Source organism: Phaenicophaeus curvirostris, unplaced genomic scaffold, assembly GCF_032191515.1.
Source record: "Phaenicophaeus curvirostris isolate KB17595 unplaced genomic scaffold, BPBGC_Pcur_1.0 scaffold_46, whole genome shotgun sequence".
In the NCBI taxonomy this organism is placed as follows: Eukaryota; Metazoa; Chordata; class Aves; order Cuculiformes; family Cuculidae; genus Phaenicophaeus; species Phaenicophaeus curvirostris.
In genome coordinates, this window is record NW_027206669.1 from 683,855 (window position 1) to 704,010 (window position 20,156).

At 38.3% G+C, this 20,156-nt stretch overlaps 1 protein-coding gene across 1 annotated transcript in view; it reads right to left on the bottom strand.

Moving 5' to 3' along the window:
- LOC138733917 (cilia- and flagella-associated protein 43-like) overlaps positions 1 to 19,111 on the bottom strand; it is a 222,717-nt gene extending 203,606 nt beyond the window's left edge. The window contains 20 exon segments of the mRNA XM_069881434.1: positions 373 to 489; positions 1,245 to 1,349; positions 1,802 to 1,927; positions 2,658 to 2,735; positions 3,705 to 3,818; positions 4,403 to 4,568; positions 5,286 to 5,416; positions 5,854 to 6,006; positions 6,737 to 6,906; positions 7,954 to 8,094; positions 8,857 to 8,960; positions 9,974 to 10,056; positions 10,058 to 10,123; positions 10,941 to 11,021; positions 12,124 to 12,240; positions 13,107 to 13,238; positions 13,973 to 14,052; positions 14,948 to 15,007; positions 16,758 to 16,908; positions 19,064 to 19,111. Of these exon segments, the coding sequence (XP_069737535.1) occupies positions 373 to 489; positions 1,245 to 1,349; positions 1,802 to 1,927; positions 2,658 to 2,735; positions 3,705 to 3,818; positions 4,403 to 4,568; positions 5,286 to 5,416; positions 5,854 to 6,006; positions 6,737 to 6,906; positions 7,954 to 8,094; positions 8,857 to 8,960; positions 9,974 to 10,056; positions 10,058 to 10,123; positions 10,941 to 11,021; positions 12,124 to 12,240; positions 13,107 to 13,238; positions 13,973 to 14,052; positions 14,948 to 15,007; positions 16,758 to 16,908; positions 19,064 to 19,111 (2,223 nt within the window).
- Between the last annotated feature and the right edge of the window lie 1,045 nt (positions 19,112 to 20,156).

The following is a 20,156-nucleotide window of genomic DNA, read 5'->3' on the forward strand; positions in this document are numbered from 1 at the left end:
AACACATTTCCTCTGAAGGTTGTCAAACATGGGAGAAGGTAGCCTATAGAGGTCATGGAATCCTCCATCCTTGGAGATATTCCAAACCTGACTGGACATGGAGCTGAGTAAATTGTTCTAGGTGGGCTGGAGTAGATGACTTCCAAATGGCTTATCTAACCTCAGCTCTTCTGTGATTCTTCAATACTAATGCATTTGTTCTAAGTAAAACCACAACATTTCATCTTTACGAATATCTTCAAATTTTTAGGGAAGTATTTCTACAGCGAAAACGGACCCAAGAAATGTGTCTATGTAAAAAAGGGGTTAAGATGCCAACTCAGAGCATTCTGATCTGAAATGCCTATATGCAGTACTTCAAAGGGATTGTACCTCATCATCAGCTGTCTCAATCTTCTTTAACTGGAGAACTTTCTCCAGAATTTTCAGTTCTTCTTCAGTACGTTCCTTCATTGGATAATTTTTCACTTCAGAAGCTATATGGAAGCACTGTTCAATTATATTTTTTTTTTAGAAAACAAAAACACCCAAGGTAAAAACTTCTTCAGAACACATCTGTTAATTCATTTGTCCAAAAACTGAATGCTAAATAGTTACAGAGGCTTCTTAAAATCAGAAATAATATTGATGATCAATTAATGTAGACAATCCAGCAAGAATATAGGAGTCAGAAAAAAACCACTTGCCTTTTTGGTAGTAAAAATGGTTGGTTTAAAATTTGCTGCCTTTATTTATTTTTTTTTTTAAATAACCTCTGGCTATGTCCTCTTTATTCACAGAATTCAACCAGGACAAGATTTTTGGTAAAATTACTCGGTCTTTAACCACCCTTGAGATAATCTAGTATCACTAGTTTGACTAATATCCCTCTGTTTAAAATAGGCAAAATCAGGGTTAAATTTTGCTTTTACATTCTGTGTTGCAGAAGTCCTACTGACCCAACACAGAAATATAATATTTACCTTCTCCTTTTAGCAACACTGCATGAAGATATTCTCTAGTATCTAGGAACTAAGGAGTTACTTATTTGCTTATTAGCACATTTATCCACTTTAAAAGGCAAAATCAGCCAGGCTCGGTCAAAACCAACAGAATGAAAGATTTGCATGAGCCCTGGAAAGAAGTGGTTTTTTTCCTCATACCATAAGCAAACCAGAAATGTGTTATACTTCTATTTATTTTGTTTCAGTACCTTAAGGAATCAATAAACTACTGCAGTAAGTGAGTTAGAAAGTGATGGTTACCTTAACAGCACGTCCTTTTACACACATTGGATCCCAGCACTCATGTTTGATGACACTCTGCAAATAGCAGTTGGCTAAATTCTCCATTTCAATCTCCTTCCTCACCTTTCAAGATACAGAAAAGAAAATAATGACATGTGGTGCAAACCAACAAGATATAGGCAATTTGTATTGAGTTGTTGAAACAAACCTGGCAGATTAAATGAATTACCCGTATTTCATAATCTTAGACTACTGCAGCTATCTTCTCCAAAAATGATATTGCATACTACTGCTACTGAAAGGTGTCATTTCATATGTGAAGAAAAGCATTCCAGAACTTAAGCAGCGCTGTACCCAAGGTCACAGTGTCAGATTTACAGTTTCTGGCATAGATCATATTCCAACTGGCAATATCTGCATTAGCAGATTCACCTGCTTCAAAAAGTGACTTAAAATACTTTTACGCTTTCCTGCTTCTCAACAGTGAACAACTTTGAGATCATCTTCTATTCTTCAGTTATTGCTTCTCCTTTTCACTGCTAGTTTTAAAATGTTCTCTTTCCACTCTATCATACCCTGGCCACTTCTTCTTCAGCCTTTTCTTGTGCTCTTTCCTGTTCTTCTACATCCAGGTTGAACTCCTGCTGCTCCAGTTTCTCAATGTCTGCCACCAGTTCATTTTCATGCATCATTTTCTGAATCTGTTTTTTTAAAAAATAAGTATAAGGAATAAAAAGTAATTCGAATGTGAATAGAGGAAACACTGGTTTTAACACTGTGGAACTTGATAACAGAGAAAATCATTTTAATTGCCTCCACTTTTAACTGCTTCATGGTAATTGGTAGAACGTGCTGCCTGTACCTAGTGACAGAGACTACTATGTGAATATATTTCATCCTTCCCTTAAAGCTCATTTGGATGTTATATGTGGAGTTGTGCATACTTTCTAAGAATCTGTAGCATGGAATTGTTCATTCTTTAGTTCTGAGAACTTTCAAAAGTTTTTATCTATCTCATGCAGTTCAACAAAGGGAAATGCAAAATCCTGCATCTGGGGAGGAACAGCCCCATGCAGCAGGATATGCTGGGAGCTGAGCAACTGGAAAACAAACTGGAGAAGGAAGAGGAGAGGATGACAGTTTCTATAACGGAAGGCTGTTAGACCAGCAGAAACTAGCCTGCTGAGGGGATAGATTGCTCAAGATATAAGGGTGGTACAAATTTTTTAGTTGGAGCAAAGGAACCTCAGAACCAGACAGTTGTTCCTGACAGGTTCAGCACGCTGTCCCTGAAGAGACAAATCTCTCTATTACCTGTCTGCTCAGTGTTTATGACAAAAATGTAACTAAGCACTAGAGCTGATAGTTGTAAAGGAAGTGTACATGTAAACAAAACTGTAAGCTAAGCCATTACACTTGTAAGAAACTCACAGTTTCATGCAGCTTTTTAATTCCCATTTGCAGCTCTTTCTTCTGGTTAGCAAACCTCTCAGTCTCTTCTCTAATGACCTGACATACAACAGATATATTTTTGAAAATAAAAAACAACCCAGGAAACGACTGAAGTGATCTAAAGGAACATTATCTGTACAGAAAACAAAACTCAGAAGGGATTAATAACTGAAATAGACATAAGCTTAATTCAATAGGTTGATTCTTAGAACTGCTAAAAAGAAAAATGATTGTACACCCAGTTCACACTGTAAACTGGTTATACAGAAACAGAGCTTAAAATAAGGAAAGAAAGAAAGTCACTCCTGAGATCACACAGAAAGCAATGATATTTCATCTTATCATTGAGCCCCAGAAGCTGGAGAATATATACAGCTCTGGTTCATAACAAAAAGAACCTGCTACCACCCATAATTCATATTTCTGAGGAAAAAAATTATCTATGCTAACATTAATATAGCAATTTCCAGACTCACAAAGCACTAAATCCCCTCTCTGCACACTATTAGATCTTTGATGAACTTTTACTCTTAAAAAACTTTGGTTCCACATCATACTCACCTCAACCTTAACCTGAAATAAACCTCAGGGGGTTTGCAATTAATGTCATATTGTTGACTATTGATTTATCAGTGCTGTAGAATTTTTTATTCTGGCCCTTGGGAAGAAGCACCTGCTTGGTTTCTGGTAATAATCTTCAGTGTAACTTCTTGACATTTAGAAGAAAAACATCTTTACAAGTTTCTAAAGGAAGCCGATTTCTCTGGCAATTTCTTTTTTTTTTCATTTACTCCTTGTGTAGAAGTGGCCTTTTGGCCTTTAGAGCTCCTATTGTGCTCAGTACCTGCTCTGGTGTGTTTATAACGTTGACCCTAACTTTTCTAAAGGTCTAGATGGCAACGCCTTAAAGGGAGGCCCAAATGTCAGAAGAGCTTTAGAAAGTAGATTACTTTACAGCACATAATTCAAATCACTACTGACTCTTGAAAACTCCTGTTTTGATTATTACTTGTTCTATCGAAGTACCTTCTTCATTTTCTGATCTATCCACGTCATTTCATTGGTATTGGCTGAATATGAACTGGTGACGTTTCCGTCTTCCTCTGTCACCTCTACATTGGAAGATTTAAGCGATGCATCCTGAAATTAAGGATATGAACATCCATCTCAGGTACTTAGAGAGAATAAGAGAGAGACCAAAATAAAATAAAAATTGGACTCGCATTAGAAGCACCACCACGTCATTAAAGAGAATGTTACAATATTTTTACTCCCTAACCAGGCTCCAGATTTGGTCCAGAAAACCCTTGCTGTTATGCAAAGCCTTTTGACTCAAATGGCCTGACATTACTAACTTCTGTAATTGCTGCTTTGCTTGATTTCAACAGGAAAACAAACAACACACAATGTATAGCAGTAATATCACACTGGAAATGACAAATAATTTCACATGAGGAGAAATTGACTTTCACAGAGTTTTCTGTGGCTGAAGAAACCATGTGAAACTGAAGCTGTGAATGCCATCTTCCCATAACTATTCCATTTCCTTGTTTATACTATTCTACAAATTAAGAATTAAGCATATTCAGCCTATCCTTGGGAGTATTTTGCTACTTCTGCAAAAGGATCAGAGTTTGTTTGGAGGACAGTTTTTATCATGTGCAATTTTAGGAGAATGATCAAACCTTCCCCCCGCTTCCCTAAAAATAAAAAAAACACCCCACCTTAAATTTCCCTTCTGGAAGTGATTCTGCTGTGGATTCTGGGTCAAAATGCCGTTCTGCCATGGATTGTAAAACAGTATTTTCATTTGAAGTGGACTTGTTCAGTATAGCAAGAAGAGATCGCCAGTGAAGATCAGCTTCCTCAGCTTCAGTATTCTTTATCTTCCTAGTAAATAGAAAATAAATTGATGTATTTTTATGTCTTATAATAAAGGACAAATTATTAAATATTCCATATAACAAAATTACTAAGTTGTTCAAAAATGCCTATTCAATATTTTTACATATGATTTAATATTGTTTGAGTTCTAGCATTCATAATTAAGTGAAGTTTCTTCAGAATTAGAAATTCTGAAAGATTCATTACCCAGAGTAGAAATACCACTCTGGTGGACCCATCTTCCATTTATGCATCTGCCTGAACATTTGTTATACCACAGAAAAGCTGTAGTTTCACGTGTCCCTCACTCCTAATGTTTGCTAAGAGCTCTCTATGGGCACAGTTCAATTCCCTCCCGTTAAATCTGTGATGTCCCCTAATCACTGAAATAAAATGGTATCTCATGAGATTATATGGCTTAGATCCTCAGACACCCCATTCCAGATGGTTTATTTGAGAGTGATAAGCAGCTTATTATGGGTAATGCTTATCAGAAGACACTCCTTTATCTTGTATTGCAACCGCACCCAAAGTCCAAGACATTCTCCACAACACTGGTGGGAAGCTTTAAATGAGCTAGGGAAGCTACCTCTAATGATGAGAGGAGTGACTTCATCTAATTCTTAACCTTACTTTGAGACTAATAAAAAGTCTAGAATCACAAATAGATGCAAAATTTGCCTGTCAGGATACAAAAATTCACACCATCAATATTATACATACTTCCATTTCAGGCACACCAGGGCACCATCATTTTTCCCAATAACAAGGATAAATTTGCTATCCAGAGAAAATACCGTGGATCTGATTCCTCCTCCTTGATATGAGTGACAATGCATACGAGCGAGTATATCCTAGAAAAGTCACAGAAGCAGTATGAGTAAATATGTTTTTGTAACAGGGTATGTCTATAAACTATGCTTCTGTATTTTCTTATAGAAGTCAATCCAAAATGTCAACACGAAGTATATAAAAGCCTAGGATTTATGATTTTGTGATTTTTGACTACAGATGGGACAAGTTTCTAGAATACTAATTTTGCAGGTGATGATAACGAAAAGTAGTAAAATTATCTACCCCAAGATTTGCTGGAGAAGAAAGTAAGTAGTTTGTATAATCATCAGTTATAAAAACAATTGTACTATATAATGTTATGACAGTTCATGTTCAACGTAAATTTTTCTGGAACACTTTATATTCAAGCAAAGAAAAGCTTCCAGTGAAAGAAAGTAGCTTGCACACCTCTTCCTCGCGTACACCAAACAAAGCCTGTACCTGGATGCCTACCTACCATAGTAGGAGTGTGATAGACGAACAAAACACCATCGTTCGCTGCTGATGCCAGCCACCGGCCGTTGGGTGATAAACAGAGGATCCCCGATCCAAACTGATTGCTACGAATCCTCTTCTCTGATAAAAATACTGATGGGTCTTCCGATATAGTCTGCCGAACAAAGAAAACGTTAGCAGCAGTTCAGATTATGGAGATGTCTATGCCATTTTGAGAAGGCTGATGGCAGTTTTGTGGGTTATCACATGTGGTGATTTACAATCCAAACACTTGGATTTCTGAGCTCAGGAAGCAGTAACATTGCTACGATGATTTGCTTCTCATCTCTTCAAAAGGGTCTGTGTGTTTTTATGTGCCTGGGCCCAGAGTTGTCAAGGAGGAATGCCACCTTTGGAATTCACCTTCTTCCTTGACCTGACTCAAACTGGGGGAGACCTATGAGCTACAGAGAGGTCCAGTTCATCAGCAGGCAATGACAGTGACCACTACTTCATTTCAGGCAGGGCTGAGCTGGGTTTGCAGTTGTGTCTTAGAGTCATGGGCTCACATGGGCTCAGTGCTTTTAAGAGCTGGATACTCCAGTTACTCAGCAGACTGCACAAAAGCACAGCTCCAACACAGAAGCTACACATGAAGTGCCTGCAAGCTGTACAAGTTTTAAGAAGCAACATTTGGCTTTCTCTGTAATCAAACAAGAAGATTGCTTTTGCCAGATTTCTGAGCAGGTGGTAGGATACTAAAAGTTGATGTTTATGGATGGAGTAGATATTTTGAGTGCAGAGATGACTTTTTATGATAATATCCTGCTATATTAACTTCAGCTACAGCCTTTGTTTGATGGTATTTAACCATCACCCAAAATAAAGCAGCTTCAGAAAATTACCTTTTCAGTGAGATGATATTTACAGATGAAAAGTCCAGAGGTACAGTAACCATACACAATATTATCCTTCAATCTGACTGCTGAGCTCAAAGGGCAATCCAGATCATAACGCTCCTGTTTAATGGCACTAGCATCAAACATTCCTTGGTCATTAACATACTCATCATTATCTAGAAGCGTGAAAAAAGAAACAGGGAGGAAAAGGCATCATTACCACTAATGCAGGTGCTTCACCCATCAAGTAATTAAGAAAATCAGTCTCAGCAAGGAGTGAGCATTATGTGAGTTTTCAAGGAGACTAGGAATTAAGACACCTAGGTTTGACACTTACTCTGGGGGTCGTGCCAATCTAGCACACTGCAGTGAAGCAGAGAGACAGCTCTAAAGAAGTCCTAGAAACAGTTTAACCACAGTGATGTAATTGTTTGCATACCCTGATTTACCCTGCTCTGCTGTGCCTTAGTTAAATTTATGCATTTAAGACCTCTCATGACAACTGAATTAGTTTTCCACCTGTTTCCAGAAAGTGCCCCGAACTGATCATTCCAAGAATATCAGTTTTCCAGAAGGTGAATGGAAGTTTGCCTTTCTTAGGCGTCCTTAACCCCCTCCCCCCCTTTTCCTCATAGTGACACTTTTCTCATAGAAAGTTTCTTTAACATTTCCTATTGGGACACAAGGTAATATTTTTTAAACACAGTAGACTTTTTCCTTGGTGCTTTTACACAGAAAAGCTATAACAAAGACAGGGAATCACTATTTTTTTAGATAGATCAACCTTTAATATTTTCCTTCTGAGCTATTACATACCTATAATAATTCTTTGAAGAGGCTGGTGGGATTGATTCCCCTTTGAACACCCGATATGCTAGTCTGCAAAAGGGTGATGCCTAGAACAAGGTCTCTGTGACTGGCTTCGGGCATTGCCCACTCAATAGTAATAATAACAGCAATAACAACCACCACCAGTAGAAGTAGTTGTTAAGCGATGGCTTTGTGAATCTGCAAATGAATTACTTCTTCCTTCCTTGGCCTTCCCTTAAAAGATCACATTTTGCAATGATTGAGCTGACTATAAAGCCTACCGAATGCTGTATGAGAAATGATGTCCCAGGAGAATGTACAGAGGAGATGAAGAAAGAGATTAAGATTTGTGTTAATGGATGGCAATAATATGATCTTCCCTTAGAAAAATATCACAGAATATATATTCTTACCTGTTGTGAGTTCTGAAGGTAGATAAAAAACTTCCAGTCTTGCTCTCTGGCCCGCTCCCACATTAAGAAGTGCCGCCACTTCAACTAAGTCCTTGTTGAAGTCAGAAACTACAGAGAGATCCAGCACTTCATCTGCTAAGGCTGAAGCAGGTAGGGAACACCAATGCAAATTGTTACTGAATCACGGTAACGTTTTTGCTGAGTTATCACATCAAACAAAGAGACCCATGTTCAGGACACATCTCAGCTCAACCACACAGTTTGGAACTTGCATGAAAATATCAGACAAGCCACAACCTGGTTTTGGAAAGTGCGGCACGCACACAACTTCAGCTAGAGGCATCCAGCACTGAGAGTGCTAAGTGTTACTATGACATTAAACATTCAAATATGACTTTACATCCAGCTTGAACTGTAGCAATTTTGAGGTTCTCTGCTGATAACCACCACTTAAAGTTATGATGAAGTTCTATACTTATAGATGCGATCTGTAAGTATAACGTTAGTGGAATTGAGAGGCTGCAAAAACAAATACACAAATTTCTGAAGAATTATTCTGTGACTTAAAATTCCATCATTTTCATTCTTTAGCATCCAGCAGCAAAGCTGACAGTTCCAGCAGTCCTCACGTTAAAGATGTCCGGGGCAGGCAATTGCACCCAGCTATCATGATTTTTACTCTAAATTCTCTCAAGATGAGCCACAAAAGTCTTAAGTTCTTTGCCACTACTATTCCTTTTGTGCTGGAGTTGTGATCAGCTGGTTAGCTAATCCATTCTCTTCCCTCTGACTTACCTGCTCCTTTGCTAACTAAAACTAAATAAAAAAAAAAAGAAAGCAAGTACACCTAAAATACAGTAAATAGTGAAAACACAGTGTAGTTAATGCTGTAACATTTATTACCTACATATCCAAGAACTTGGAATAATTTTGAAGGCCGGGCATCTAGAATAAAGATATGTCCTTCTGCAGCCCTAGTGATGAGGAACCGGCCACTCTGGTCATAACTAGGTGAAAAAAAAATCCAAATAGAAAACAGCTCAATAAAAAGAGTCAAATAATTCCACTCCAATAACTCTGCTGACTTCACTGAGGGCATAAACGCAACTGAAATTTCAGCTTCTAGGTTTACAGGATTAGGGTCTGATATAAAGTGCAGTTATGAGTGCAATTTCTAATTGTGTGGGTGGTCAATCTAAAGCTAACGATGCTCCATAGCAGTCTGTTAACAACTTCAGCAAATCTTTAATGAAGTTTATGTTTTTAAAAATAAAACAGCTATACAGATTTTGATATTATTTTTAATAGACATGGCTCTGTTTATATTGATTTGACCTTGAATGAGTTGCTTTCCGTATCTATTTTTAATGTTTTATCTTAGGTAGCTGTGGATAGTGATCACATCTGAGTCTCCAAATAACAGGCAGACTAATATTAAAGTTTAACTGTTCAATATCCATTTTATTTTTTAAAAAGTAGAAGTAAAATACTCTCAGATTTTTCAATAATGGAAAAAAGCAACCAACCAAACAAAAAAAGCCTTTTACATCACTAGAGCTTATTACAGGAGGACTGGTAAATTCCAGAACAGTGAGCAAATGAATAATTAACAATGGTAATAAAAATCCACCGTATAAAAAGGGATGACCAAAAGGCTTAAACTTAATTTCACAAAAACTTAAATTTACTTCTAGTGAGAAATGGCCCTCTAAAGTTGGATACATGGAATTGTGCATAATTATTGCACACAGTGATCTGCCAGAAAGGATCTTATACATGAGTATTTTCAGTGCTCAGTTAAACCTTCTTAAAATACAGGTTTATTATATTTCTCTCATATAAATCCTGCCACTACCTCTCTTGCAAGCAATTCAGAATATGTTGGAAAATAATTGAAACCATCAAAATATTTTACTTTGTTATTTTTGGAATCAAAGCTTGAACAGTTTTTTTGTTCAACTAACAGCGTTACTCAAGAAACAGATTGACAATATTACTGCCCCTGCTGCTTCATACTTACTGCAAAGACAACACTGGAAATTTGGAAAGAAAAATTCTGTGAACAACCCGTGGAGCTTCAGCTTTGGTAACATCAAGAAAATAAGATTTGACCTCTTATGGTCCCAACAGCAACGCTGCTGGAGGAGGGACAGCAAGCCATAGCTGTTGCCTAGTTGAGAAACAAAATATGATTAACAGTTCCATACCTTTTTTTACAACTATTCTGTATGTTAGTATGCGACTTCTTTTACTATTTAGAAGTCCCTAAAATTTGAAGAAGAAACCTCAAATGGTTCAGCTAAAAAACTTGTTTTTAACAAAGTATTTTAGAGACGTCTTGGCTTTTTTCCCTATGCTCTGTATCTACATATCAAAAGCCAATTCTGCACTCCTCAGAAAAAAATCATTATATCCACATTTAAAGTGAAATAAGTCCCACCTCAATGAAACAGTGAGTGCATTGTTATGTGTACAGCTCTTACAGAAAGGGATGAGTCTCTTACTGTGTCAGATTTCAGGGTTTGAACGCATCTTAAATCAGGACAAAGCATTAACAGTTTTAAATACTTTTATCAACTCAGTTTCAAGAGCCTGGTCATTCAAGGCATTTAGTTTTTACAGACTCAAAACTTTTCCATTCAGTTCTGACACTCATTAAAAATAAATATTTCATCAAATATTATAAAAATTTAGATTGTTATTTACAAATATGTGCTTAAAGACACATCACTACAACAACCCAAACCATTCAATGATTCTATGACATGAGGTTGACATGTTGCCTCTGCTTTATGGCCCAGTTCAATAGACGATTAGTTCAAGTAAACGTAATATTTTTAAATCTCTTTCATGGGTTGTACAGAGACACTACTGATCTTTCCTCACCACAGGTTGATCCAAATCTGTGGAATATTATGCTATGAATTAAGAAATACTAAAGAAAACTTCAAGCATCAGTCACTAAATGAGCTCCTGGTTGCGTGTACCTGAATATCAAGGTTGAGCTTGCTGAGGCAAGTTCCATCTTCCAGGAACCAAACTTGTACTTCACCTGAAATTGTTACAGACTATTGAACAGAGAAAAAAACATAGTCAAAAGAGAGTGGAATAACCAAATAGTCTGGAAATGACTAGTGATCTTTTATAGAATATAAATTCAAATAGTGTCTGAGCAGAGCAGATCAAGGATTACTAGTTTTGCTTGAAATTACCTTGAATTCCCTTTAAGTCCAGTTGCTGCAAGGTACGCCTACCTACGGAAAATGTGTAATCATTTCTGTGAATTGATGCAAATACAGGAATGTTTTTTAAGCAGAATGAGACAATCTAGGGCAAAACATGTAAGCTTGATCAATATTAGCACTCCCACCATTCAGCCTGCAATAGAAAACCTGCTTATCATTTTGTTTGCACAGGAAAGGGCTTAAGGTGACATCTGGTTTTCTCACATGAAAAATTATGTGTATCATGTTTTTGAGGCCTTCTTATAACCAGGAAATTTTATAATTCCACAGTGAAGTGTGGCTAGAGATCAATCAACCCTCACATCACTCATTCAGACTCAGGTAAAATTTGTCATTCCCATGTTACTGACAAACAAACAGATTATCAGCAAAACTAATTGATTCACACCCCAGAATTTCAGGGCTGGCTACTTGAAGAATTCATGGCCTTGAGATGAATCAGAGTTGCAGGAATCCAAGACACAGGAGGAAAGCAAGGAATATTTCAGAATGAACAGATCCATGAGTAATGCCTCGTTGTCCCTGGACCTGGGACAAAGGCATCTCTCAGGCTGTTCCAGTTTGTGCTGGAGGCTGAAAAGATCAGCAGGGATTCCTTGTTCCGACATCTGTTCTCTGAATTGAATCAACCTTTTGCTCAGCTGTGTTCCTGACCACTAGTGAGACAGCAAATAAACAGCAGAACCATACAACATTTTAGCAGCCTGCGAATTATCCACCCTGCATTCCAGGGCAAGTTCTGACCCTTCTATAGGCCATACCTGAATTAATGCCATTTAATTCCGTAATGAGAAGGTTTTCCACAACTGTAACAAACACCAGAACAGTCACGATCTCTGCAAGGCTTTTGATTTTGTGTCTTACCAACGTTTTGGTCATCTGAAAAGAGCCACAATTATATATAAGGAAGAAAATAATTTCTTACCACACAGTACTTGTCCCCTGGAGTAAGAAAATCAGCTGTCAGGAAACAACTACTGCATGTGTCCAGGAGTTTGACAGCTTCTCCACTGTGGGCAGGTTTGTAAGCATAGATTGTCCCCTGACAGACAGAGAGAGATAATCCATCCCTGGGCTATGAGACTTCTCATTAAAAGCTGTCAAAGACTTCAAGAAAAAATACTCATCTTCCTGAGCTCTTTAAAGTTTCATACTCTACTCTAAATTGAGGTAAAAAGTGCCCAGTAGAATTCAACTGAATTTAGTAAATTATATAAATTTACACTAGCTGAAAATCAGGATGGTTCATTTGAGAGTGATCCAGCTAGTCACGTTTCCAAGTTTTGTTTCTCATAACTGCTTTAATTTAAAACCACCCTATTTCGTATTGCTCCAGAAACCAATCAATATTCTAAAGCAACATAAAACACAAATAATAAATCTTAAGCTTCAAAAGATGTTTTTATCTAAAGACCTCAAAACCTTTTAGAAACAATTCATAACTAATGTAGACATAGATTTTAGAACTTCTCTACGCATTTTACAAAAGGAGAGTGAAATCAGAGACAAAGTGTGACCAAAGTTACCCCCACAAAAAAACCCAAACAAACCACATTTAAATGCCAATTTAAATTATTAAAGGTCTGGAAAACCAGGGATAATTTGAGGATTTGGGACTCTTGTGTAAGATTTCTGGACATCAGGCTGGTCAAAGAAGGATCTTTGACTGGGTGGCCAGACAAATTCAGATAGATGCACAGAACAAGTCTCCCGCATAGCCACAGTAGGTCTGATGTACCCAAGGCCCAAGATTTCATTGCAAACACAAGATGGGCTAAGTTTACCTCTGGTATAATTTGTTGACTTGTGTGATTACATTACAGACATTTCATACTGGCAGTGCCAGCATGCACATACAGAATAAAAGGAACATGCCATTATATAATGCCGTTATCTCAAATGCTATACCTGGTCAGTGACAAGCAGAAGCACAGCGTAATCAGGTGAGAATATGAGGCTGGATATGGGTTTTAAGATATCAACGCAGATTTTCGTCTCATACTGCAGATCTTTGATGTGATAAAAGAATAAAACGCCCCCCTGTGCAGAAAAGTACAAATCCACATCAGGTCAAGGTCAATTATCCCAGCCTGAAGGTCAATTAACCCACCCACTCTGGCAAACTGAACTGGCAAAACCTTCTGAAATTCTCTGGAGCAAGTGTGTTTAACTGTATCCCATTGCTAATGGTCTCATCTGCCTTCATGACGTTTAAATCCAGATGACTCTTATCCTGCATAACGCATTTTTTGAAAAATCAAGGTGTTTTTTAATACAAGTCTTACTAACAGTCCATGTTTGACAACAGACTCTCTCATTAGTAAACACTTGAGATTCCACATTGTTTCTTTTGTGACAGTATAGGGATTTGTCCCTCTCTTAAGCAGCACTGTATAATGTAATCATCATTTTGGATTAAATATTGAGTGAGATTCAGCACAAAACAATTTGGTGGTTCTCTTGGTCATTTTTTTCTCCTCTCCTATTTTTTGTCCATCCTTCTTTCCTGTTCCTCTAGAACTCTCTTTGCCTTTTGTTAAAAATAGTATTGTCCTCTTTGGTTCCTTCTTTGACTTAAAAAATGGAATCTCTTCCCTCCCTGCTCCTTTCTGAGTTCTTGTCTCAAGTTCTAACAAAGAAGATATATGACAAAACCAGAGAGGACCTCCACTTTTTTTCTGACTTCTGTCTTTGCAGTGAGCTCTGCAAATACACTCCATTTGAATGCTTTTTGATTTTCACACAATAAGTTACAAGCATAAAGGATGCCTTACATTTCCAGCTGCATACAGTCCCCCGTTACAAAATGCCATGGCAAATAAAACTGATTGTTGTGGATCCTCTGGTTTGCCACCTGAAAGCACAAAGGCAACAAGAAACATCAAGTTTAATTCATTGCAACCATGTGTCCCAACTTCAAATCTGAGATGATTTACTACTTGTGAGTAAAAAGGCTCAACGGGCTATATATTCTTTGGACTTTGTGCTGTGATGATGAAGGACAAGGCTGGTACACATAATTTAAAGTGACAGTACTACTGTGGTCTGATGAATTAGAAATTAATTTGAGAAATCAAAACTTGTCCCAATGTCTGGCAACCTTCACTGTGGAAGTATTTTTTTTCCCTAATTTCTACTCAGAATTTCCATTGATGCAAACTGTGCCCTTTGCCTGTCAGGTTCCATCCTGTCTGTAACCTTTCATGAGTAGCTGAAGCAACAGTAAAATCCCCCATTTCCTTTCCACTGGGCTGAAGAGAGTTCTCACAGCCCATCTTTGTATGACACACGCAGACTCTGCAATAATCTTTGTGGCCCTGTGCTGAACTTTGTCCACTACGTGAATGCCTTTTTTGTATTGTGGAGCCCAAAACAAAACATTTGAAACAAACCCTAAATCCTAACTCAACTAAATCACAAGTGATTGCAGTTCTAAACAAAGTTACTAAAACTAAGCAGTAGAGAACCCATTCTAGCATCACTTATTCCAATTTAAACTAGAATGAACAGAAATTATTTCCCTGCCACTGTTTTTCCAGAGGCTATTCATTTGGCTGTCTACTAGCACAAAAGCTATTAATCATTTCTCCTGTAAACATATAAAAGGTTGCCATTGATGTGTCTTACAGAGGTCAGTGTGAGCTGAGTTTTTCTAACCAGTGGCTTCCTGCTGTACTCACATATTATTACTCCCAGACATCATTGATGCTGGCTAAAAATCAATTAGCTTGATTTGAACATGGAAATACCTTTCTTTTTCTGCGCTCCTCGAACATATGACACGATGTCTGACACTTTACACACGTATTCTGCACAAAAGAAAACAATATATAACGTCAACCTTGTTTATATGTCAGTATTGCAATAAAAGCCAGTTATAGCCCAGTCTACTGAACAAAAGGTGAAGTTTGGTATATTGAATCAAAAATGTGCATTCTTCTCCAATATCCACCATCTCTGTCATTTATGCATCTGAGCTGGCACAGTCGTTACGTGGTTCAGCTTACAGCTATAAAAGGGAGATAGTCATACATGGACTGTGATCCAGATGCAGATTTATCTATCTTCTAGTGCTAAGTTCTGGTTTTGTTATTTCCATTCATAATTTTTTAATTAGATTTACTTACAAAGGAAAGTTTAGCCAGCCTGAAAATTGCCCAAGTGAAATGTTGTGGCTGCTTACGGTTCTGTTTGCAAAACCATAACAGGAGCTTGGCACGTGCTTCGAGTTGGACACACATGTAAGCATTCTGCTGAGCAGATACAGATTGCAGTACATCTTAAATTAAGCAGAAGCTTCAGTAAAATACGAATACACACAGTGATCTCACACAGATTTAGGACAGGACTCAAAGAATACACAAGTGGAGGAAAATCCCAAATGGCAAAAATTCTTATTGCCTTCTAACGAACTGGCAAACCATTTCTGGTCACGCCTCAGCTTTATATTTGTTTGTGATTTTCAGCTCTTGATATGGCAAACTTAAGAGTCTGATGGTTTCAAAAACAGAGGAATAGTGCTGGTTTGCTGATTTTTTTTTCAGAGCTGCCTTCCATTTCTGTGCTGACTATCAAAACTGGATAGAGATACAGAACTTTGGGAAAGTCAGGGATATTTACAGCAGCTTAAAAAAATAATGTATTACATGGCAAAAGAAGAAAACAAGATTATCATCAGCCTGTCCATTAACACTGACTCAGTGTTTATTAAACATTGCTATGCTGGTCTACAGAAGGATATTATCCAGTTCTAGTGATAGAAATAATAATTTTTCACGGAAAGGGTCATTGGGCACTGGCAGAGGCTGCCCAGGGAGGGGGTTGAGTCACCTTCCTTGGAGGGGTTTAAGGGACGGGTGGATGAGGTGCTGAGGGACATGGGTTAGTGATTGATGGGAATGGTTGGACTCAGTGATCTGGTGGGTCTTTTCCAACCTGGTGATTCTATGATTCTATGAAGTCAAAGACGTCTTCTGTTCACTTTCTGTGCTTCATATGTAATGCATTAATGCCTGATAATCTTTATAGACTTGTTTTGAATACAAAATAGTTCCTATAATTGCTGACCTTAAGGAATTCTATTAAGCAATATTACGTCAAATTTGGTTTCGTTTTTTAAAGATTCATCATGAGCTCATCTGTTCTAACATCATCTACCGTATCAGAGGAGGACAGTCCAATATTTCATGCAAAATAAAATGCATTACTGGTGCTTAACTAACAGTAAAAATACATATAGCTGGTATATTAATAGTTTATTGTTAACCTAGTAGGGCTGGTTAATAAGATCAGGACTGCTGTAACTATTGTTCATTTTATCAATTTTGATGTATTTAGAAGTTTTTCTTTTTTTTTTTTCCAAAAAAAAATGAAAGCAAATTGTTGGGTGCTAAAGAAACCCACCCAGAAGTTCTGAATGTTTATCCTACTAATAAAAGAAATATGTCTTTACAATTTCTGTAAGATATACAATAGCAGAACAGCAGAAAGCAAAAAAAGCTTTCACCTATCCTTTTTCCTCCCTACTTGAATAAAAGACACCACACAGCTATTTCTTACCAGGGAGAGGTTTTTGTTGAAGAACAGAAACACTGCCTCTCTCAGCATCAATTGCCATAACATATCCTTCCTTACAGCCCAAGTAAATCTCTGAGGTCGCAGTCCAGCAGTGGGCAGTAGGATGCACTGACGGCTTAGCAGAATCTCTTGGCTTCAGCAAAAAAAATAAACAAGTTCAATTAACGATTGACAAATATCTGTACAAGCAGTTACGTACATTTTACAGCAAAAAAAAAAAAAAAAGAGCACTCCCTCATAGAGCCTGAGCACCTGTATAACTTCAGTCCTATTTATTCAGTTAGTCCTTCACTGAGGGGAGTAATTTGAAAAACGAGAACATTCTCCAGAGAAGTCTGTCTGGAGACAGTGGTGGAGAACTCACCTCTCTCTCTAGAAGCTTGTCTGAATGATGAATTATATTTTCATTTTAAAATTACATATTTTAAAATTTGAATTTATCTGAATTTATTCTCCAGCGCTTGTGTCTGTTACAGGTTTGTCCCCTAGCTTGGAATCCATCCGGTACTTTCCCTACCCTTGCAACAATGCTGACCCACCATAACCAATATTTTAATGATAAAATTATGATAAAATTCAACACTCTGAGACCCCAGAAGTTTGTTGTGGTTTTTTTTTAATGTCAGAATAGCACTGGAAGCCCAAATTGAAATGGTTACCCACTATTATCTCACCCTGACAAATGTTTTTCAAATTACTTTTCAACATAGTCTTCCACTGCATAGACATTACTTGCACATGTGGTCTTGCATACTTGGCAGTACTAAAGCACACTTTGTTTGAATAGTTTAGCGTATCATATAATCCAAATTACTCTGTAAAACAGCTCTGTCAACCTTTGTGTCATCTGCAAATTAGTTCCAGAAATATCCTTGCCACAGACTTTGCATGTGCCTTGAATTTCATTTCACTGAAATAAATCTCATAAATCTATCATTCTCAAATCAGGAAGAACAGAAATTCACCATTAAATGTTATTAAAGACAGTGATCTGCTCAAATACAATAGTAATAGGGGTCATATAAATACCACGATAGAAAGAAATAGATGGAACAGGGTTTGGGGAGGGGAAAAGGGGAAGAAAACACAAGAAAACCTTGTAAGAACATTTAAGAGAAGATCCAAAGCATGTGAGCAGAAGTGGTGAGAAACACTAGACAATAAGATGGATGAAAAAGAATGAAGAGTCTATAATTCTATAAAACAACACCTGCTGTCTCAATAAAGGTTCTATAAAAAGGAAATATAGGTGGACTTGGGATGAAAACATAGGACAGAGATTCATAAGCGCCTAGATGTTGCTAGTAAAATATGCCAAGGGCTGGCTACATGATTCTGGGTAAGAAGCCTACTCTCTATTTATGCTTACAAAGCATTTTGAATTTCTCAGCGGGGAAATGTTACAGAAATAAAGTATATTAATATTTACTTTATAAATCAAATAGGACTAACAGTAATAAATCTATAACAAATGGGGCTTTACATCACCCAGAAAAACATTTAATATAGGCATTTTTGCTGATTTTATGACTCTTGAAGATCACAAATCTTTGGGAAGGCTGCAACTGAGCTCCTGTGAATCAGGAGCTTTCTGTGTAAAGATGAGTTCTATAATATTCCTTTGTACCTGCTGCCATGACTGTCTTAACACATAAACTAAATAAAATATGGAAAACTGAGGATGAGATTGTGTAAATTCTAAACTAGGTTGCTTCCTGAACTGCGCATTAGTAAGGTGGTGTATAAAATTATAATAATGATGATGATGATAATGCTGTCTTTCTTTGAGCTTCTCTCCCTTTTAAGTAGCAACTCTTCAGAGAAAAAAAATCCATGATGGATCCTTGTAATGAAAAGTTTTATAAAAGGACAATTAAATAAAATTGGTACTGGATGCCAAGAGGACTCAAGTGGTTGTGTCATGGCAAAGCATATTCAGAAACCTCAGGTCCCAAATGTAAGAAATATTGTAACAAAACTAAATTAATCTAATGGAAGAAAGAATAAGATTGAAAGCTGTAGGATAGTTCCATTCCTTTCCCTCTGCTGCCCCGTTGTGGTTAACACTTTGGTAAATACCCAGCCACAGGGTCTTGTTCTAGAGCCTGGAATCCTAACACATTTCAAAGGAGCCAACGAGAGCATTGGCAGTGGTCTTGCTTTTCTTTCTTGCCTCTCACACATTCTTTAGGAGTTGGCTACAGCTTCTAAGGGCCATGGACTACAGGTTGAGGACAAATCCCTTAAATGACAATCTAAATAATTGGTCCTCCACTTTGGATGCTTACATCAATGGGGAAAACATTGATCTCAGGGGACACTAATAGTGGTGCCATTTAGGGTATTATAAAGGGAACAAGTCCCCCACACCACTGGTGGGTTATCACACTTCACTGCCAGGGCCACCCTGGGGTCTCGCCCCCAGAGGGTGGTCCTTGCTGTCCCTGAGATATGGGCAGGTTCGACTGGACCGCTGGTTGAGCCATAAAGTTGGTTGCTTGTCGGGGGGGCTGCAGGTTCAGGGGTGCTTCGCCCCATTCGGGGTTGGCATAGTTGGGCCGCCTGGTGTCCCAAGTGGGAGAGAGCCGTGCGCGGCCCAGGTGCCCTCTCCCCCTCCCGTTTCCCTGAGTTTTAGAGCTGCATTCCTTGGCAAAGTGCCCTTGCTTCCCGCAGACCCAACACGGTCCTCTGGGTCGATTCTGGCGCAGGGGGAATGCTGTTGGCAAGTCATGAAACCGAGGGCAGTTTGTTACAACGTGACCCACCTGGCCACATTTAGAGCATGCCATCACGTTGGCTATTGCAGTGCTAACGGCCATCTGGATTGGGGCTAGACGCTCTTCCTTCGCGACATGCTTGATCATGTCTGCGATACTCGACCCCACCGGCAATGACCGCAGAATTTCTTTGGTTGCCGAGTTGCACTGCTGACGCAAGCATTCTGCTACCACCGGGCCTTTTGCTTCCGCAGGCAGGCTCGAAGAGTCGACTGCTGCCTGGAGACGGTCCACGAATTGTGTGAAACTCTCACTTTCACTTTGTTTTATCGTGGACCATGATGATGGCTTGGCGATGACTCTAGAAGCTGTGCGAATGGCTTCTCTGGCCGCACGGGTAGTTGCCATGACTTCATGGGCCCGCAGGCCCTGAGCTTGCGCCTGAGGGGTGATCATGGTTGGGTCTGTTCCCATGAGCCGCTGCAGGCTGGAGCCGTGCAGTGGGTGATCTGCCCCAGCTACTTGGGCCAGCTGCTTTACGCAGTTGTCCTCCCATTCTTGTTTGAACACAATCATCCCTGCCCCGTCCAATATTAATCTGCAAGCTTGTTTTATATCAAAGGGCAGCATGTCATCTCCACCGAAAACGCTGTCTATGAGGGTG